This window comes from Papaver somniferum, unplaced genomic scaffold (assembly GCF_003573695.1).
Source record: "Papaver somniferum cultivar HN1 unplaced genomic scaffold, ASM357369v1 unplaced-scaffold_99, whole genome shotgun sequence".
NCBI lineage: Eukaryota > Viridiplantae > Streptophyta > Magnoliopsida > Ranunculales > Papaveraceae > Papaver > Papaver somniferum.
In genome coordinates, this window is record NW_020653081.1 from 9205739 (window position 1) to 9228398 (window position 22660).

At 37.6% G+C, this 22660-nt stretch overlaps 1 protein-coding gene across 1 annotated transcript; it reads right to left on the reverse strand.

Annotated features, from left to right (window-relative positions):
- Positions 1-13568: 13568 nt before the first annotated feature.
- LOC113346301 (selenoprotein K-like) lies at positions 13569-16715 on the reverse strand. Its single transcript, XM_026589848.1, has 4 exons — positions 16550-16715; positions 14424-14527; positions 14162-14312; positions 13569-13814 (listed from the first exon to the last, which is right to left on the reverse strand). The coding sequence occupies exons 1-4, from the start codon at positions 16566-16568 to the stop codon at positions 13780-13782; spliced, it is 309 nt and encodes a 102-aa protein (XP_026445633.1). The 5' UTR covers positions 16569-16715; the 3' UTR covers positions 13569-13779.
- Positions 16716-22660: the final 5945 nt, after the last annotated feature.

Consider the following 22660-nt stretch of genomic DNA (forward strand, 5'->3'; position numbering starts at 1 on the left):
GACCACTTGTCTAGGCTTGTTGTGGATAACCTTAATGATTCTCCTTCTGTTAGGGATAGTTTTCCTGACGAACAACTGTTCTTTGTTACCCAAGCACCTTGGTATGCGAATATAGTGAATTATCTTGTTACTGGTCGAATGCCCCAACATTGGGGTAAACAAGATCGTTCTAGGTTTTTAGCCGAGTTGAAGCACTTCTTTTGGGATGATCCTTATTTGTTTAAGTATTGTCCAGACCAGATTATTAGGAGATGTATACCTGAGAGTGACCAGTCCAGTATTATTTCCTTTTGTCATGATCATGCTTGTGGGGGTCACTTTAGTGTTAAGAAGACCGCTGCTAAGATATTGCAGTGTGGATTCTATTGGCCTTCATTGTTTAAAGACTCCCGTAGTCACTGTGTTACTTGTGAGCGTTGCCAGAAGTTAGGAACCATTTCCCGTAGGAACATGATGCCATTGAACCCTATTTTAGTTGTTTAGGTCTTTGATGTGTGGGGTATTGACTTTATGGGTCCGTTTCCTAATTCTTTTGGTAACCTTTACATCCTTGTCGCTGTAGACTATGTATCTAAGTGGATTGAGGATGTGTCTCCCCTATTCTTTTTTCATCTTTAGAGCTGGCACCTTTAATTTCTCTGGCATTCTAGTTACTTGGAGATAGGTTGAGAATCTGTATGTCCTCATAGCTCTTTGGATACTTGTGACCAATTAGAAGTCATGGTTTTGTGGGTACACCTCTGGTAAACCCTCCCGAGACTATATCTCGGTCACTAAGGCCACCTAGTGAGTTAGGATTTTATTTTTATTAGTTTTGCTCGAGGACTAGCAAATAATAGGTTTGGGGGTATTTGATAGACACATTTTGTGTCTGGATTGTTCCCAGTGTCTCTATTGCTAGTGCTTGAATTTGTACTTATTATGTTGTGTTTATGTTTGTGTAGGTGTTTTTGGAGAAATACACTTGTGTGGAAAAAGTTGCTCAAAAAGTGCTATTTGGACCCCTGGAGGACATTTGCTATACGGACCCCAGATTTGGCTAAGAGGCACCCAAGGTTATGCATAGCCCAAATTCATCCTCAGCACCCAAATTTGTCCTCAACACCTCAGTTGGACACCTACTATTTACACTCCACAGACGGATAGGGGGCGACCTTCTTCTTCCACATTTAAACAACAGAATTTGGCGGGAAATTTGGCAGCGGAAGAACAATATTAGGGTTTGCGATTTGACCTTGTTTCAGTGAGATTAAAGGGATGTAATCAAATGGGTTTAATCCTTTGGGCCAGACAGGCGTGTTATGGGTGTTTAGTTGGATCAGATTTGGCTGGATATTCCGTTCGAAGTGAAACAGGGAGAGTTAACCAAGTCACCTGCGATTTCTTCTGGAACTGATTCATACGAGATTCCATTGGATTTTTCTCTTAGTTTGGATATATACCAGCCTGTTACATCACAACAAGATTGGTAAGTGCTTTTAATTCGATCAGAGGGGAAGATTTCATGTAATCTCGACTAAACAGGGCATGCACATTCTCGGGAAACTTCTGTGATATTTTGAGAAGGTCTGTGTGTATTTTAAGCGTGCTAAAACTCTTATGGAGCGCGTATGATGCTGTTGGGAGTGTACAGAGTACATGAAGACGCGTGTAGGAGATGCAAAAGGAAATTATTCCCGTGACAAGAAGAAGAGAATAAACGGAGTTAATGAAGATTATATGGAGTTATTACATCGATTTTTAGGCCCTGTATAGTATATAAAGAGTGTTCGGTGGTCATAGAATGGACGAAGAGTTTACGGGGAGATTACAGAGCTGTGAAAGTCAAGTTGCAGAAGAATCACCATTTCTGCTGCTGTGAAGAACACCAAGAAAATTAGGCGCGCAACAACAGTCGTTTGTCAACAGTGGAAACGACACACAGGCGAGGGTCGAGAATCAGCGACAGTATTGTTCTATCGTTCTTTCCAGTTTGTAACACTTATAACTGTTGCAAACCCGGTTTTTAATAGTTTTTCTCCATTTCATCTTTGGAAACACCCTTTGAGCAATAAAAATGAATTTTGAGTGTGTTTCCAACATGATGATGAGCTAATTCTCCCAAAACCAAGGCAATGAGGAAGCTATTCACGCATGAATAATGGGTAACTATTTCATTTTCTCTAATTTTTAATTATAACTCACTCAATCACTGCTCTTGCAGAGTTTTTAAATGTTTACATAATTTTCTTAATTACTTGTGATTCAATTTGATAGATTATACTTTGTTTAATCAATTGATAGTCTATGCTTGAGGAATACAATTAATATTTGAGAATATGTTTGATTAATTGTGAATTAAGAAATAAGGGACTTAAAAGATAATTAGAGTTTTGGATTATTTTCCATAATTTATTCATGTGTGATAGTGGAATCAGTGTCTTGGTTATTCCTAATAATCTTGAATTAAGTTTTCTTTGTTTTTAAATTTCATTAAATCTAAAATCTTTGCTTTCACAAGTCTCAACGAACTTTTTACTACAACTCAATTTGAAATCACATCAGAGTCCGACGATCTTCTCTTTGTTGCAAGGTAATGGGGGAGGGAGCGGCTGATCCCTGTAGGATTGATTCGTTTGCGTGCCCTAGCTTTCTTGATTGTTATTTGCGCGGGTGTTTCTTGGCGTACTTGAGATAGTGTTGACTGCGTTTCGCCAGATGTAATCCGAATTTCTCTCTTCAACGCAATCAACGAATCTCGTTGCAGCTTCTTCTAGCCCAAGGAGGTTGGGAATCGAAAGTTTAACAAGCTTTTCTTGAAGCATGGTGTCATTCCGCGCACGCAGATCTCCACTAGTGCGTCTTCTTTAATGTCCTCGTGGCAGTTCAGCGTGAAGTGGAAAAACTGAGTGATATACTTTCCTACGTCTTCCCCTAGTCGCTAGTTACATTTACTCAAGTCGATGGTCGTGACTTTCTTTTTTGTAGAGTAAAACTTTCTGAGGAAGAGTGTGTACAGGTCCTCCCATGAACTGATGCGTCCCGGCTTTAGGTTATCATATCAAGTGAAGGCTGTCTTAGTCAACGATTTCGGGAACTTCCTTAGGCATAACTTCCCATTAGTGGCTCGGTCGTTCATAGAAGAAATAAACCGGCTAAGATGCTCTCGTGCATTCCCTTTTCCATCATACACTTTGAATTTTGGTAAAGTATAATCCTCTGGATATTGATAATCCACGACTTCAGAGGTGTATGGGCTTGCCATGAAGTCGTAATTATTCTGTTTTACCATTTTGTAGTTCATTTAGAAAAACTTGGTCATCGCCTCCTGTGTCATCATGTCGTGATCCTCTCCTTTGTTCTCCCCGTTCTCTAAGGTTTCCTTGACGTTTTGCTCATTGATGGCCTCTTTCAGCAATCTTCTCAACTCTTTCTCCCTGCGGATGTGCTCCTCTAACTCTTTCTGCATTTCCTTCAAGGTGGGTTGCGTGAGTTACGTGCTTCCTCCCTCTAGTTGCTTGTCCTTCTCTTGCGTCGCTTCAGGTATCGCTCGCGTGATTGGGTCGGCCACTATCCCTATCCGCTCCCCTTCTAGGTTAGGAGGCGGGTTATTCAACTGACTGTTGGTCGCGTTCGGGTTGGTACCACTCGGCTGCATCATGATGAACTAGGCACGAGCCTCCGAGTGTGGTCGCCAAATGTTAATACCGGAATTCTCGTTAGGTCCTACCCGTCCTAGTGCACCAAGATGACCTCACTTTTCTTAGAATAGTATGAGAGAGAGTTGTCTTTACATTGTACTTTTTCCTTCCTTATATAGACTTTCCAAAAGCCCCTTCTTTTTATGACATCTTTCCATGTGTCCTAAACCTCCTTAATTACTATTAATGCCATCACTTCTCTAATATAACCTTCTTCTTTCTTGTTACTTCCTTCATTGTCCCTTCCATCTTATGGATACTTCCTTGGTGGACTTGGGCCTTAGTCCCCATGTTTTGTGTGTGGCCTTTCCCCTCTTTGGGGAACCCCAGCCTAGTTAAGGGAAACTATTTTTCATGTATCAACACACCTCATTATGGGAAATGCGTTTCCGTCCAAATAATGCCCTACCAAACTGAATTTTTGTTTTCTTTTTTTATTTTATTTTGTTGGATTAAATAAATATTTGTTATAGGTAATAAAAAGAAAAAAAAAATGGAGATATAACAGAAAAAGAAAAGAGTTTTAATAAATAAAAAATTAAAAAGAGAAATATTAGATATGTTGAAAATTCCATGAAAATCTTAGCTTGTGTATTGACCTAAAGACGGAAACTAAGTTTTTTGTAAAGGAATCTTTCAAATAGAAACTCAGTTTCCGTGACTCATCGCTTAGCTTAAAAGTGGAACATATCTATTCCACTCTTTTGTGAGGTGAAGCGAAATCGTCATGTTAAAGCCAAAAGATGCCTCATATAAATTGGATTTCGCTATACTCGAGTTTTATCCAAGTTAAGCGAATCTCCAATAACAAAATCACAAATAACTAGTAGCAGTAGTATTAATAGTGATGCTCGCGTATATATGGGAGAGCTTAGATCAATGAAGCCTGATCCAAAATCGTAGAACATGTTTTTGAATTGCCCTGAAGACCACCACTCCTCCAAGAGAGAGTTGCCAAAAAATGGATGCCCTGAAACTTTCCCGACTGAAAAATAATGAGCTCACCTGGATGAATCGTTGGGTCTCTAATAACTGCAGGAGAAAATCAACACCAAACTTGGAACAAGCGTCAAACCGATCGTGACCCGAACATAAAAACATTACATAGAGGATCACAAGACCACATATAAAACTAAGAAAGTACGCCAGATAGTACTAAACCCCTAAGTGCAAAGCTTGGGCGGAGATGATGTTGACGATGAAGGTAAAGTTGTTGTTGAATCTTTGTATTGCTCATAAATTAGCACTGAATATGGAAATATGCGCTCACATCCCATCTCATGCACAACAAGACCAGAAAAGAGCAGTGTTGGAGTATAGCTCGGTTGAACCCACCAAGTGTTTGTATGTCAAGTTTGGTTGTCATACTTTAGTGAATCAAAATTCATGTTAAGAGTCGTTTGATTATGTACTAGAGTCAACTTCGTATAGGTTAGCTTGAAAGTATTAGGAGAATAAGACTTTACAAGTATTGCGAAGACTTGAAGATGTGAAGAAGCAAGGAGCTACAACGACAACATCATCCTTCCACTTGAGGTTAGTGATATTTGACTTGAACTGTTTCATTCCCTAACATATATTTCAAGTCGTGCATATTGAAAACAAAACTGTGAAGCATGATTGAACTCTAGATAGACATAGTATTAAGGAATACAATAACGAGGTTTATTGATTAACCATTAAACTTTGTAGATAAGACATCGCCATAATCATTTGAATGCTATTGTGATTATGTATGGGTATGAGGTGAGTATTTCATCCTAGGGAACAATGTTTACATGTGTTCTAAGGAAGTGAATTCATGAACTTGGTTTGTGAATCGAAAAGGAAATTTCCAGGTGTTATTGGTTTTGTTATTCATTGCATATCTTGTTAACATCCAATATATGTGATTAGTATAACCGTTCATAACTTGTTTGTTTTCTTGGTAAAACTATTCACAAAGGCCTGACTTATGTATTGGTATGACTTTTATTAGTGAAACCGATCTTAAGTAATCACCTGAGATGGTATGATCGAGTTTGTGATTTTATGTCTGATCAAATATGGGTAAAAGGGAACCGATCCTAGTAAGAGGTGTAGTACATCACAAAGGGGAATCGATCCTTGTATGAGGTGCAACAGGTTTATAATAGAAAGGGGAAACGATCCTATGGACATGTGCAACACGTTTTTAGGCAAAGGGGAACCGATCTTATGGACATGTGCAACACATATAAGTTAGAGAGCATATATATGTGGGGAACCGATCCTAGTACCTATTCAACCGAATTTTGGAAAGCTAGTGTGACTAAGCATAGTACTCACATGGAAGGTAGAACCGAAACTTGTTTTGGTAGAACCGTTACACCCATGTTTTGTGATTGAATGTTATTTGATCAATCGCATAGTTCTTGAAAGTCATATGAACCAATTCTAAACTTGTTTGGAAGTGTGGCAAATCGTTTTCAAGGTTGTAAGTATGAAAGAGGACTTACAAAGTAAGGATGTCGACATACTTTGAACACGTGCTGTGAATGTTTATATTTAATTGTTCAAAGTTATTCCTTAATAACTAAGGGAAGAGAATCCCAGGATCGAAACATAAATAAGTTAAGAATCTTTTAATTAAGGTTATTAATTTTATTTTAGGAAAAATAAGAATTAGTAATGTGCATTTACCAATTAGAGATTTTCCGAGAGATTTCGATCATTATTTTTGGACAGAGCATTTCCAGGAATTATGGAAACCGAATTTGTGCTTTAATGAATATCTTGAGAATATTTTCGGTTTTGGAAATTCCTTGGTGTCCAAACTTCCTAGTCTATAAATACTTGAAGTTTGCATTTCTAGCAAACTAATCCTTCGTAACAGCAAACTACCTCTTGTTGTGCTGCTACTGGTGAAGCCGCCTATTCGGAGAGGAGAGTAACCTAAGTGGCAAAATCTCTTACGGGCTACGGCCGCTCGTTTTAAAGTCTTCTTTGGGATTGAGAAGCTCTATTAGTACCATTGGTGGGAAACTAGATAATTGCGGTTTATCTTTTGTTTTCGATTGATTTGATTGACTAGCGGTGGTTGAACTTTGATTGCACCTAGTTTGTTTATGCTTGAGGATCTTCTCTTCTGATATAAGATTCACTCAAACTAGTTCAGAGTTTCGACAGGGATCTTTAGATTGTTTGTAGTTCCAAAGACTATCTTGTGATAATCCATTGTTAACATACTCCGTTCTGTGCGTGATTGATCACAAGAGATTCAAGCGATTGTATGCAGGTGTTTATTGAAGATCTAAGAAGCTTTGAAGACAAATAAGAGTTTGAAGATTTCTGATTTGGGGTTCATATTATTTGGTGTGCACAATACTTGTTTCGGTAAAAAGAGGATCCAATTAATAATCGGTTCTATCCTTGTGATAGAATTGGATTGATTAGTTGAGTAGATCGGCATCAACACAATTCTTTGGATTAAGAGTGTTGATTGCAAAATCATAATGATTACTTTGGTAATTGAACATAAGATAGATCTAAGGACCTGACGAAGGAGTTTATGTTAAGATAAACAGAAGAGTCTTTGTCCTACTCATATCACTTGGTTGAAGAAAGTTGATACCAAACAGATTTGTTGTTCCTTTAGTGTTTGGAATATGAACCAAAGGAATTGTTCCAAGCACGTGACTTATTTATAAGTTGGAGGCGTAGGAATACAGACGAAACTAGGTGAACTATAGGTTTAGTTGCTTGGTCTCAACTATACGAAGTTGGTGTAATTTTGTGTAGCGGCTTAATCCTGAGAGTATTCAATTCTGGACAAGGTCCCGGGGTTTTTATGCATTTGCGATTTCCTCGTTAACAAAATCTTGATGTGTCATTTACTTTATATTTCCGCATTATATTTGTTTTATTATAATTAAAGTAAATTACACAAACGTTAATTCCTATTTACTTGATAAGTGAATGTTATTGTGTTTGGTTAAGTCCGAAACTTTTTATCAAGTAAACTACTTCGTTGTTGTATTTTCTCAATCTCATATCCATAGACGATCACACAAAGTGTAAAATGATTAGTTGCATCGTTTCGACTAGGGCTGTAAATGGGTACCCATTACCCGGATCCGGAACCGGACCCTAATACCGGGTCCGTTTCCGGGTCCTAAAGTTGGACCCATTAGCTACTTAGGACCCGGCGGGTAATTACCCGGTTGGACCCGAATTTAAACGGGTCCAAACGGGTAATACCCATTGGGTACCCGCGGGTATCGGGTACCCGTTTATTCATTCTTTTATTCATGTTTTTAGCAAAATTATAATTATTTTTTCTAGTTTTAGCTTTGATATTTACTCATTTAAATTTTTTCTCTTACATTTAATCTTTATTTAGTACATTCATAAGAAATAATAATAATTTTTTATAAAAATTACTTAAATCCAAGCTAAAAAGAGAAATATATTAAGTTTCTGAGATTTTTTAAATAGTTTTCTTTAGACCCAATGGGTACCCGGAACCGACGGGTACCCGGGTATTTAAACGGGTCCGGTTCTGGGTCCACAAATTTAGGAACCGGACCCGGACCCGGAACCGTTAGGAACCGGACCCGACTTTTATAAGTAGGGTCCGGGTCTAGTGATACCCGGGAGGACCCAGACCCGTTGACACCCCTAGTTTCGACTCAGTTCATAGACAACCACTTTCGGAGAAGGGAATTATAGGTAGATTGAGGTATATTTGGGTACCCTCGTCTTTTCAAGCAGGAAAAATAAAAGAGTCCCAATAATCACTAAAAACTAGATTTACAAAAAAGACTAGCATGGAAAGGTGAAAAAGAGTGATTTAAGAAGATGAATCTGCTCAAATCATCTCCAAAGGAGCCGACTGAGCAGGGAAACATCAAGAAGAAGGGGTTTTCATTCGCTCTTTTACGCCGTTTCTTTGTGGTGTACCTTTTATTGTGAAGCGCCCAAATATACCCCGTTCCTCACAAAAATACTTCAATGTACTCACTTTCATTATCAGACGTATCCTCATAGTAACACGAATAAATTATTTCTCTACCATGGTATTCCACTTCTTATACATATCAGTGACTTTGTTATTATGCTTCGTGGTGTAAAGATAAATTGTCTTCGACGAGTCATCGACAAATGCCTATTACGTCCCTTAAAACCGTACGACAAGGACCTCATACAACCGAATGGATGTACTGTGTGTAGTGTACAATGATACCAAAACTACTCCTACATTGTTTTCCAAATATACAATATTAACATAAATCAAGCTTGCTAGTTTTTTCACCTCCAAGCAAGCCTATACTACTCAACATGAACATACATTTTTCACTCATATGCCCAAGATGCATGCGACACAAACGTTTTGAATCCACATGTTTCTCATCAACGGGATGATAAAATACAACTCCAGCAGCAAACACTATATTTAATTGTAGAAAATATAAATTATCATGTCTTGTATCGATTATCTTCAAACTACCATCGTTGTTGTATCCTAGATATTAAAGTACTCCTAAAGTCTTCCTAAAATATGGAAGATCTCTAACCTCTGACAGTATTATGATAACACATATGATAAAGCATGTATTGTACAAAACTGTTTTGCAGGCAGTGGAATAACCCATCATAAAAGTATCATCGTTCAGGTCTCTATATGTGGTGAAACCCTCCCTTGTGGGATACATAGATATGAATCACCCAAATCAAGCATCCAACCATCAGAGAAGAAATAAATGAGTCTAACTATGGACACCTAAGGGTTTAAATGCCAGGGAGAACCTCTCTAGGGACAAGGGAGGGTGTCTCAGAAATAACTAAGAAAACTATTCAGAGAAGAAATTTTTGAAGATCGGCTCGGCACTTTCGGCATATGCTCTCTCCAACATCTCGAGATCTTCAGTAGCGAGATTTAATTCTTAAGTCAACCTCTCAACGCCATCTTTTGCTTTCTCGACCGCCTCCGGACCAGAAAAGGTACCTGCCAGACTCATTTTCTTTTGTGCGCCTGCAAGAAAGTCACGCAGCCATATGACATCCAGCCTAGCTGCCTCAGCCTCATCCAAAGTTGTATTCCAATCCTGGAGCACTACATCAGAGATATTTTTGCAAGGTAGGAGCACCATTTCTTGGACCGTCGGCAATAGCATGGATACCTTCTCTTCCAAGGACCAATACCTGCCTTAATCGCCCACGAAGAATTGACCAAATTTCTTCCATATTTTGGAATAAAAATCAGAAAGAACCGTAAAACCGCCGATGCATTCGTAATTAGGACGGATCCAGTCGAACTTGAATCAAAGAAAACTATGATATTTGGATATTCAATGTCACTATCTTGTGTGAAAATAACTGTGTCAGAGGGATTACTTCAATTGCTCTAAGGTGAGGATGTTGTTTCATTAGAAGCGGCTATGGGGAAATTACTCTTAAATTCGGGCGAGATGATAACTGATCATTACGAAGAATATCGAGTATGGCGCCTGGAATCTCTAACAAAAATCTACGAAGAAAGGAGAGTTGTAAGTCCCAAAATATTCGGTACCATGTCGTGACATGTGCCTTTCTTCCAGCACGACGAAAAGGGGCACTTGTACCAAAGACGACGTGAATATCCGCTTAAGATTTTCCATCGAAGGAAGAGCAGAACGATAACGAGGGACTAATTGATCAAAACCCATCTGTCAAGCAGCTCTGTCAATATTATAGCTCTGTATTGAAAACCCATTGGTGCCGAGAGCAGGAAGGTAACCCGAGACGCAACTATGCATAAAAGTAGCTTGACCAGTTGTGACGATGTTGCCCCACTTCGTCAATCCAGAGTGAAGAATCGTATCACATAACACGTCGAAGGTTGATGGAGCCAGTATGTTTTGGAATCGAGAACCCCAAGGCCTGAAATTCACTTTTGTTTCATTATCCATCACATTAATAAGGTCCACAGAAGAAGGCTCTTCACCACACCAATGAAGTATTCGGGCATATTTAACCCGCGAGTCTGGATAAGAAGCCTGGACCTTGGGTGCATATTCAGGAAAATGCTCCCAAAACCAGGCTTGCAGAAACATAACGGGGATGAAGGACTTAGAAGATCTCAAATCTCTTGCAAGTGCGCCTAAATGGGAATACAAAGAACCCAAGAACATTTTACCAATTGGGAGAACTATTCCATATACCAGAGCCACAACGATAGGAACGACTGGAGGTTTTAACTGATCTCTAGAAAAATCTTCAAATATATCCCTGGATAACCAAAGCATAAGGAATGCAGCTATATACAGAGGATGATCAATCACATAATTTTTGGAGTCTCTTTTTGCTCGCCAATGATTAATCCACGTCAAGTAATTACTGGAGGAATGGTTCTGAGACTGCTGCAACTCCTCTATCTTTGCTGTCAGAATAGTAGTAACCTTGATGTCTTCGTCAAGACATTCGGTAGGAATATTGCCTATCACAAGTAATTGCAACAAAACTTTCACATTCTTCAGCGTAATTGTCAGTTCACCCCATGTACACATTGCCGAGTTGGTTGGTTCACACCATCTAAGAATGAATACAAGCAAGCCTCGCATATCCTTAGTAAATTCCAGTGTCTCAAATACTCTTAGACTTAGTCTAGTGGAAGGGTAAGATTCATGTTTCTCGTTGAACCCACGTCACCGAAAATCAACGCCCGGCCGCAGTGGGGATCCAACATTCTTCGTCCATACACCATTTGAAATGGCATCAGATGCCATTTGAAATGGCGTATCATTTTTCAACCATTAGATCTCCAATAAGACGAGGAATCCAACGGTGTATATGATACTGATGATTGAATTTCTATAAAGTAGTGACGAAACGCTATTCCTAATGGCATATGATGCTTTTTGGATACGCCATTCCTAATGGCATGACGGGATTGCTTCCTTCTCGCACCCAAGCAAACTGAAGACAACTCTAGGAATCAAGGGGGAAAACGACCCTTAAACGACGGTTCTTCCTGAGAAACTTGGACCTGCACCCCCACTAGAGTAAGCCTTAAAGAAATGAAGAATCTTGGCATTGTCAAAGTGTTGTCTCACCCTAGGATGATTCAACATATCTCTCGACCATTCTGTCCAATCCAATGAAAGATATTGAGAAGCCTTGAAGTCAATGGGAGATGGTTCATACTCCCCTCTTCGCAAGCAGAACCTAGAAATGTCTTTTGGATAAGTACTTTGGAATCCGTTCTCATTGTCAAAGTCCAGAATGCAACAATCAGCATTATCCGGAAGGCTTATTTATCTATGATGCCTTCGAAAAATTTGTCATAATGATTGGGAACGATCCCCCGGGGTACATGTGTTAATATCTTCATGAGAAGGGCTCATCACAACATCTTTTCCATGATCATCGTGGATCGCAGAAGTTTCCTGTGAGAATATCTAACTGAGATGTGGTTCAGATAAAAACCCTAATCTATGTTACTGTCAAACCTTAATTTGAAGAACACATATTTAAAAGGTGTTGATAAAGAAACAAGTGAGCTCTCACCTGGAAGAAATTCCCGTAAGAATTGATGAGGCGCTGAAAGAATGACTCCTTTATATATATATATATGTACACGCACATATGAAGGATTCCTAGTTGGATTAGGAAAGGTCAATTAGGCAAGAGGTGGCCGTCCAAACCGCACGAACCTACGTGAGGTCGCGCCCTATCCAGCATGAAGACCGGCCCCGTCACCACGACTACGCCATAAGCCTCCACAATCGCGCCTGTTACACCATATTTGTGTCACCATATGATGCTTATCACGTAACGCGACATTGTTCCGCGCTAATCCGGGGATTAATGTTGATGATGAATTTTTGAAAAGGGCATTTGTAGTAGATTAACCTTGATTTAGTTGTACAAATAATCCCTGGCCCGACGCCAGGATTATTGAATCTGCACAAGCATAATTTGTACTCCGCAAGAGAATCAATAAACTGTATCTGGCTAATGGGATCATCAGTTTTAAAGCTATTTTGAAAGTGTATACGTATGCCAAATTTCAGGACTTTCCCCAGCAGAAACATTGTTATTTCATGTACGCCAATTAATATACATAAGCAGAGTGTACATGCGATGCACGTTGTTCAATTTTATTTGTTTATAATTTCAAATAAACCCCTAAATAATTGGCATATTTAAGCGAAATCATTTTCAATCTAATGGATGTATTTTAAGCGAAATTATATCCAACGGCTGTATTGAATAGTTCACACGCAATTAATCTGTTCAGATCCAATGGATGTATTTTAAATCTAGAAGATCTGACGGCTTCAAAGGGTTAAACATCAAGATATGTTGCTCTCATTAAAAGGGGGGAGATGTCTTTTACGCCATATTCATATTCGGAACATAATTAAGCATCATTTAATTAAGCATCATTTAATGAGTCGTTAAAAAATATTATGCTTAATATATATATATAGTGTTATCGGTATCACCTCAAGTCGCAAAACTCCTGCGTCCGAGTTCCTTGGGCATACTATAGCGGCACTATTATATTCGAAGCTTATACCAAAATAGCATTCTCCAAATCTAAACTTGGCATGTTGCCTTAAACTCAAACCATAGATTGCAGCTACATGATGATCACATTGCATATCTCATAAGGTACCTTAGCCAAAGGTGGCTAAGGCCATGGAATAGCCATTGTGGCTTACAACTAATAGCTCAGATGAAATCGCTCCAAAATAACTGGCCAAGTCCCTAACACAATTTGGAAAAAATGGCCTGTGGCATATTCACCATAGTGCCAAATCGTAAGCCGTGGCACCATGCCACGCGCGGCCTTGGCAGCCTAGGCCAAGGCCACAACACGTTGTCATGCGACTCTCACGGCCTTGGCAGCCTAGATTGCCATGATTTGCTAAGAACAAGAAGACGTGTCTATATACGATAATATTCATTAGGTGTAAGTGTGGAAGTTTCTTCTCCAATACAAAACATTTAGACACAAGAAGAAAACTTTAAAAGTACGGTAAATGTTTTCATTAAACATGTAAATCTAATGGCACTACAAGCACAGGCAGTTAAGCACATGCATCTTGGCAATACTCTAAGTACATACTTCGTCTTCTCTGCCTCCGCCACCAACTTAGCCGCAGCAAGAGCCACAGGCAGGGAGTGAGCCTGAAATTTATCACAGTAATCACTTGTAAAATCATACTGAAGGACAGAGAACAAAATAACATATTTGAAAACCTTTATTTTTGCGTCGTCTAATTTCCACTGCGAAATCTATGCAGGAAATTTCATGGTTTTAGTATCAGAGTTCCTAGAATAGTAGGATATCTTATTATCCTACATCAAATGAGAATGTTTGTTCGTATTAATCAACAAGCCCAAGATATCACCATTCTATACTCAATCGATTATCTTCTTTGTTTCTAAGCGAGTTCATACACATCATTCTCTAAACAGAATAGTTTACTAGCTTGCCCAAAGTAAAAGGTACGAGCAAGAGAAAGAAAGCTTACTATGGTCAATCCCCCGAACATTGTCCATTCCACGTGGAGGTCCCCGCGGGCCACCACCATATGGACCTCTTCCAGGACCACCTCCAGGACCATCACCATCCCATTTCTTCCCAGAACCTGAGTTTTTCTTGTAAGCATCTGATTTGTCCATCTGAAACATTTGCACAACAGATCAAATAAGCTAAGCTTAGTCCTACACCCCAATACTTATTTTAATGCACTGTTAGGTGAAAACTAAGGAGTTTGAAATTTGTTAATATACCGAGAACATTGTCGTGAAGAACACCATAATGAAGTCTATAATGGACCTGAAGAAATCAGTGATTGTTCTCAACCGCCAGATTGATCGCTTCGATTTCACAACACCTGAGGACAAAGAAAAAACCCCTAAAGGTTAATTTGTACTCAAATTTTGGAAGGGATTGTATTATGTTAAACAACTGTCCACTGATCCACCAAGAAATTTCAGACTTATGCAGGAACTACATCCATGACAGGGACTAACAACATGCAAATGCCCTGAATCTGTTAAGTCTCAAATGTGTCGCCTCATTAGTAGTACACAATATTTTAAAAGAAAGAAAACGAACTATCCAACTCGACATATGCAATAAGAAAGACAACATCCAACAATTAATCAACTATAATAGTTTGAAGGAAAAAGAGGGGAAGCAAAAACACTATGGAATCACCAAGAAGCGAAAACTCAAAGAAAAGTACCACAAAGCTTAAGCAGGATGCAAAAGAAACTACAAAGGTGTTATTTGTTAATCATGGTATGGGAAAGATCAGCAGAAGGATTCCAGTTCAAATTCCGCTCTATACCACCAAAAGATAAAATGAATAGAAACGTCAAACTGTTGCTTACAAGGATGCACTATCTTAACAAAGTCATAGTAAGTATGGTTTTTGAAATCCTTCATTTTTGACTTGATTTCCTTGCATCAGTCTTCAGATCATTAAGCATAAAACCAACACATGTTTGCTTCATTAGTGTCTTATATGGCTAACATCATCGATTGATACTCCGTGTACTTTCAAGGCAGCTACTTCAGATACTGCGATAATACTAGAAAATGAAACATTCCCAATAACCTTTATACTCCTTCCCAAACACGAAAGTTTGAAAGTATATTGTTGGTGCAAACTGTCTTACCAGCGATCATTTTAGAAAGGAAACTGCTACTTGCACACCAAATACTACCACCAGAATTATTGTAAGGGATCTTAAATAAAGTGTGAGGCGGAGGCCTATTCAGAGTCCTAATAGAAGGGTTGTTTTGTCTAAACTGTTCAGAAGTAATAAACCACCTTAGTGCTTTATGTGGCACCAAACACCGATAAACATTAGATCACGCATTCACTCAAAAGTCAAAACGCTGCCAAAAAGTTTCCTAATGGTGGTAGTCTTAATACTCAGCTGAATAAGTTAGGCAACAACGAGGGAAGATTCTTCTCCTTTCTGCTAAATGGCTTAAATTACAAATAAAATGTTTGAATGTTAAAGAAACTAACTAGTCTATCTTCTTTTCTAAAAGAATGCCAAATCTTGATCACAAAATCCTCAAGGCTAAAGGTGACATAGGTTTGTTGGAAAACCAGCACACATCACAAGTGTACCAAAAGTCTTGTGCTACTCATGATCCTTATAACGTGCTACTCTCCTCTCTCTCCTGTCCTACAGCCCAACCAACTCAGTTAACAGCTCTCAAGTTGAGTATTCACATTAAGCTCAAATTCAATCCCCAATTGCCAGATTGGAATTTGAACAGTACTCATCCGATTCCATACCAAAGAAAAAATCAGAAAGGAAATTAAACAGCACCAGTCATACGCCACCAAAGCTTTACAAGAAGTTGAAATTCCTTGATCTAGAGTCTCTAAGGTTTTGACTATAACGCCTGATTTTCTGATAGAAACCCATACAAGGTCGAGTTGTAATTTTGTAATTACCTGATCATCATTGATTAAATGAACAAACCTTTTACTATTTTGTCTTCCAAAGAATCCAAAAATCCTGTGCATAATTTAGCTCGAAAACCATAAACTGAAGCACAGTTTTATTACGTTAACATATTATCCTTCGGTGACATCTTAAATTGGGTCCTAGCTATCTAGGTTTCGTTTTCAATAAAAAGGAAAAAAAAAAAAACACACATAAGACAATCCTATTTAGACACATGGATAGAGTTCATGGAGCTAAATCAATCATCATAATCATCCTCAATTGCAATTACATAAAATCAAATATATATAATGACCGAAACCCTAAATTGATATAGACAATATATAATCATACAAAATCAAATATGGAGTGAGATTCAAAAGGAAAATCTGAAAACCACAATTCAGATGCCAAATATCGTATAATTGAGAAACTCAAATTACCTCCTTCGACGTATGCCATGGAGATTTTCTTCGTCGTCAGACCTAAATTTCTTCTTTGTTTTTCGGTTTGGTGATTCTCTCTGAAAATTAAAAATACTTCGGACACGGTTTTTTGAGGTTGACTTGGGCAGAAAAATGACGAGAAGTCTCGAATCTGTGAATGGCAAGGCCCCAGTAATACGTGTTTCAAGAAATTTCATTGTTGGGCAAATCCTACGGGATGGGCAATGCGATGGACCAAACGAAATCCGCGCGATATAACCTCTGCTGTTCGGTTACAGTCCGCGGCGATGGTTGGGCCATGGGGCCAAGGTTTTTAACTTTGAATCGTGACTTGTTTTTTTAACAATCAAAAACTACCACAACCACCCTATTATAAGGGTTTTACTACGTAGAAGTCCCACTAAATGATACTTCACTATCAACTCCATACTTTGACTTTTTGATATTTCTAGGTTCAGAATTTTTATTTTTGGGCCAAGTTTTAAATTTTCCCGGATTTACTGATTTTTTAATAAATCATAAAATACCGAAATTAATCTTCAGTATTTATAGTCGTTTTATACCTAACAGAAACCGAAAATCAAATCAATTTTTTTTCAGCTCTCTCTTCTCTCTGCTCTCATTCAGAAACAGAATTGGAGATTTTTCTTCAGACGAATCTTTGCATTAAACAACAAGAATTCGTTAGTTTGATAGTGAAGAAAACGAGAAGAAGAACAACAAATCATTAATTTTCTCTCAATTTTGTTGATCTTTATTCACCGGTTTTCAGATTTGACGAGTTTGTGAAGATGCATTGATGAACAACAAATAGGTTTGTTCAAATTATCTTTTTTGTTTGTATCAAATATGTTTGATTCAATAGTTTTCTGATCGATCTTTTGATTTCGATCTTCTACTGATTTCCGGTTTTTTTTTTTTTTTTTGTATTTGTTGAGTCTGAGAAGAGGTAGAAGACAGGTTGGAATAGAGGAAGCTCAAATATAGGTACGAATCTGTTATTGTTTGAGCTTATCGATTTCGATTTTATGATTTTGGTTTTTTTTTTTTTTTTTTTTTTTCAGATTTGGAATTTTTTGATACGAAGAAGAGGAAGAAGAAACCAGATTATTTCAGAAGAACAATAACAAAACTAGGTATGAATTCTTGTTGTTGTTTGATTTCGAATTTGTTTTTAATTTTTCAATTTTGTTTTTGGATTATTTGCATTTCTTATTGATTTGAGAAGAGATCTAGTATTTGATGAATTACGTTTATAATTCTTGTTAGTATTTTTTGATTAAAAGAAGAAAAACAAGAAGAAACAACATTGTATCTGAAGAAGAACAACAAATCTAGGTATAGATATGTTTTATAAAAATGTGCAACTTCAAGTTACACATATTGTCCTGTAGCATGTGTAAGTGCTATTTGTTATTGCATGTATTATCTGAGAATAAATTTACTAGCTGGAATTTCTTTTATTATTGTTGTTAATTTGTTGGTATAAGAACATAACAACAAATCTGGGAAGACATGATGTTTTGTAAAATGTGTAACTTGAAGTTACATATATTGTTCTATAGCATGTTTAATTTTTTCTTGTGTATCTTTAAAAAAAAAAATTTCTTGTTTTCATTTGTTGAGTATGTTGATTGCTCCTTTTATTTTTTAGCTTGCTTCTTAGGATATAATTCTCACGAGAAGGAAACGCCCCCGAGTGAATTGCGTTCATATTTTTTTTTTGCATATTATTATTGAATTGCGTTCGTTTTTATTTTTTCAGGTTGTCATGGCTGTTGCTAGTTCCATTGCTGTTGTTCGCTACTTTTATGATTTCATCACCACTCGTGTTAGTATTGAAACCACACTTGATGAGTTTAAAGACGAAGTTTGCAGGCAATGGAAGCATTTTACTCCACTTGGTATTTGTTTCTTCTTCCGAGAAGGTGGGAAAGATCTTCCGGTTGACTGTGATTATTTTCTTCAAGCTCTTGCTTCCCTCACAAATAATAAGAACAAGACCATTTTTGATATATTCTTGCAAAATGTTACTAATGTAGCCTCCACATCTAGCTCTAGGGAAGTTTCTTCTATTTCTAATAGTTCTAGTACGTCTTCGAGAAACAATAGCTCAGTTGGAATGTATCTGGAAGATAGGAGCAAGCCTGCAAAACCATTGTTGTCGGATAGTTGGCCTAAGGTCCTTGGTGAGATTGGTCATGTTTTTGTTTAAGGGGTTAAGGTGGTCAGGATTGCTTACACCAAGTACCGTCTTCGCACTGGTTTCAATATGGTTGTAACACACAATGAGCATCTAGGTTCACGACTAAGTGTGCAGTAACAGAATGCGGCTGGAGATTTCATGCAGCTTCCATTGATGAAAGGAACGAAATGTTTCAGGTAGTTTTCTTTTGTTCTGTTATTTTTTTAGCATATGATGTTTTGTTACAGTGTGTGTAACTTTGGGTTACACATGATGTTTTTTGCACCAGATTGGTGTTTTTTCTGCTTCCACTGTAGTTTTGTTACAGTATGTGTAACTTGGGTTTACACATGGTGATTTTTTGCACCAGATTGGTGTTTTCCAGCTTCTATTGTAGTTTTCGTTACAGTATGTGTAACTTTGGTTTACACATGATGTTTTTTTGCACCAGATTGGTGTTTGGTTGATTTGTTTATATTTTGTATCAACTTTTTCAGGTCAATGCTTATAACCCTGAGCACACTTGTGGTGCTGGTAGGCGCAATTTGAATCAAAAATACTCAACCAACTTCACGTCTAGTTTGATCGAGGAAGAAGTTCGCAAAAATCCTCACAAGAATCCATGGCAAATTGCAGATGATTTCCAGACCAACTATGGAATTACCATGGAGTATTATCATGCCTATAATGGTAGGGAGAAGGTTTATGAGACCATTTATGGTGACGATGTGAAGTCATACTCGCACTTGGTATGGTATATTAATGCTATAAGGGAAACTAACCCAGGTAATGTGATAGACTTTCAATTTAACCCTGCAAAGAAAGAGGTCAAACGGATTTTCATCTCGTTTGATGCATGCATCAAAGGGTACCGGTTTTGTCGTCCAATGGTCTATTTGAATGCTACTTTGCTTACTGGTAGATTCAGAGGATGCTTGATGGCAGCTACTGGGATCAATGGTGATAAAGGTATGTTTTTTAAATTTTCTGAACAACTGCAACTGAGACTTATACATGTGTAACTGAGAGTTACACATTAGGGAATAACATCTGTAATTCTAAGTTAGATATTATACTAATATCATCTGTAACTTGAAGTTACACATTGTTTTCTGTTTTTGTGTAACTTGTTTTAACTTCATTTATGCACACTTTGTAGGATTTTTTCCCCTTGCTATGACACTAGTCCATTATGAGAATAACGACAACTGGGAGTGGTTTTTAAGAAATCTGACTCAAGTTGTTGGTGACGGGAGGACAATCACCTTCCATTTCGGATCGCCATGATGGACTCTTGCGTGGTGTTCCACTTGTCTATCCAGACTCATTCCATAGATTCTGTTACTATCATTTGAAGACTAATCTCCCCATCAATGGATCAGATCCTAGGTACATTCTCGTGCTTGACCACTTCCAAGAAGCGACATACACACTCTCACCTGAAAACCATGCTAAGGCCATACAGAAAATAAGAGATTTGAATCGTGATTAGGCTGATTACATAGAAAACCATCCTACCTGAATCATATGCGAATGCGTTTATCCAAGGTTGTCGGTATGGATGTACATCTAGTAGTCTAGCAGAATCATTCAATAGATGGATTAAGGTTCACAATAAGATGCCTGCATTTTCTCTTCTTGATCAGGTTAGTAGAGTGCTTTTTCTGTTTTTTTTTTTTTTGTCTTTGTTTCTTGTTTTGTCACTTTGTAGATTCATAAGTTTTTTTTTTCTTTTCAGATTAGGATGAAAGTTATGAAAAAAATGGCAAAGGATCGTGCTGTTGGTGATAGTATGATGACTCCATTAACTCCAGAGTATGAGAAGAGGCTTGAGGCTCTATAAGATGAAGGTTTGGCTTGGCAAGTGTTGGTTGCTACTCCTACCGTGTTTGAAGTTTTAAGCGAAAGAACTCACGGAGTGGATCTAGAACACTGTACCCGCACCTGTCAAAGGTTTTCTTTTTTATGCTTTTTTCCTCTTTGTATGTTAATTTTTTGAAAGTTTACAGGGTGTGTAACTTCTAGTTACACTAGGTATAAGCATATGTAACTACCAGTTACACATTCTGTATATGCATGTGTAACTGAAAGATACACATCCTGTATATGCAATGTTGTTTTTTTGAATGTTTATATTCTTTTTTTTTTTTGAAGGTGGCACGTATACCGTTTCCCTTGTGCTCATGCTCTTGCAGCCATACGAAAGATTAAACGTGAAGCTATTGATTTTATTTCACCGTACTTTACGAGCGACTATTTTAGGAAGACTTATTTGCATGCTATCCAGACAATTTCCAACTACAACAGGCCCGTTGATATTGATAAAGACAACACCATCAACCCTCTTATCGTAAAGAGACAACCAGGTAGACCCAAAGGGAAAATGATTATATGTAAAGGTGGAAAGAAAGCAAGGAGGAAAGTTCATTGTAGCAATTGCAAGGAAGTTGGTCACAACATGGAAGGTTGTAAGAATCCTCCGAAGTACACGCCCCCTAGCTTGAAGCTATCAAAGTCCATTTCTGGGAGTATAGGTTTATGTGTGATTTTTTTTATTTGTCTTGGATTATTTGTTTTTTTAGTTTCCTTCATGTAGGTTTGCATCGACAAACTTTTTTATTTTTCTGCAACGTTGATTATGTGCAAGGATCATTTATTCATATTTTATATTTTCTGAGTTCACAGGTGAAATGTGTTTCTATCCCCGGTGTGTGTCTTCTGAACACAGAAGGGAAATGCATGTATAACTTTGGTTTACACTTATAAAATATGGACATGTAGCTATTACTTACACATTGTTATTTTTACATTTTTTGATTTAGCTTGACTTAGTTGCATGGGTAACTATGAGTTACTTAACTTAATTGCATGGGTAACTATGAGTTACATTTTTCAGCCTTTTGACTATTACCCTGTTACTTAACACATGTAACTTCAAGTTACACATCTTAATTATATGTGTAACTTTAAGTTACTTAACCTGTTGCATACTTCTGAAACCTGTAAAAACTGCAGAAAACTCTAATAACAACTTGTAGTTAACAAAAGTATAAAAGTTTTTAATTCAAGAAATTTCAATCCAAAAATATAGAAGTTTGCAAATCGAAGAACTGCTAAAATCTAGTAACTGACGAAATTTAAAAGTTTCAACAACGTATTGCAAGTCTAACAACATCTTGTAGCTAACAACATATTTGCAAGTATCTAAGTTTTTGTAATCCAAATGACTGCTTTACACATCTCTGGATGGATCTGAAAGAATCTTGTAAATCATGCTTCATCTCATGCAGTTCACCTTGTCAGCCAACCATCTCACCATATGTGTGGTTTGTTTTTTGTCAAGTGGTTTATTCTTCATCCTGATCTTCATGTAAGTGCATACAAATATAATACAGTCGGGAAATGAACTTTGTTTGGGTGAAGCGAGATTTCTGGCTTTTTCATTCATTCCAAGAGGACAGCGGAGTGTCAGTTCTGTAGTTATTGCAAATGCATATTTCTTGGCTTGCTGTAAGTGTTCTTCCCTGAGTTTCTTAACGTATGACGAGTTCTTGTGGGACCAAGGATTAGTGCTCGTCAAATCATACTCCAGCAATGTGTAGTGTGTGTTGTTTTTTCACATTGGGGCGAAATTCTGACTGCATCGTTGTTACACTTGTGATAGTCCTGAATAAGCTTAGGAATCCATAATTTCACGAAATCACCGTCATTGTCCAAGTAAGATTTCTGCAAAAAACATTTGGTATATCAAACACATATTTTAAACCAAAAGTTAAAAAAAAAAAAGTGATTATGTAAACAGAAGTTACACATAAGGCCTTGAGTTTTACACTTGAAAAAAAAGATGTGTAACTTCAGGTTACACATTATAAATAGATGTGTAACTTCAGGTTACACATTATAAATGCATATGTAACCTCAGA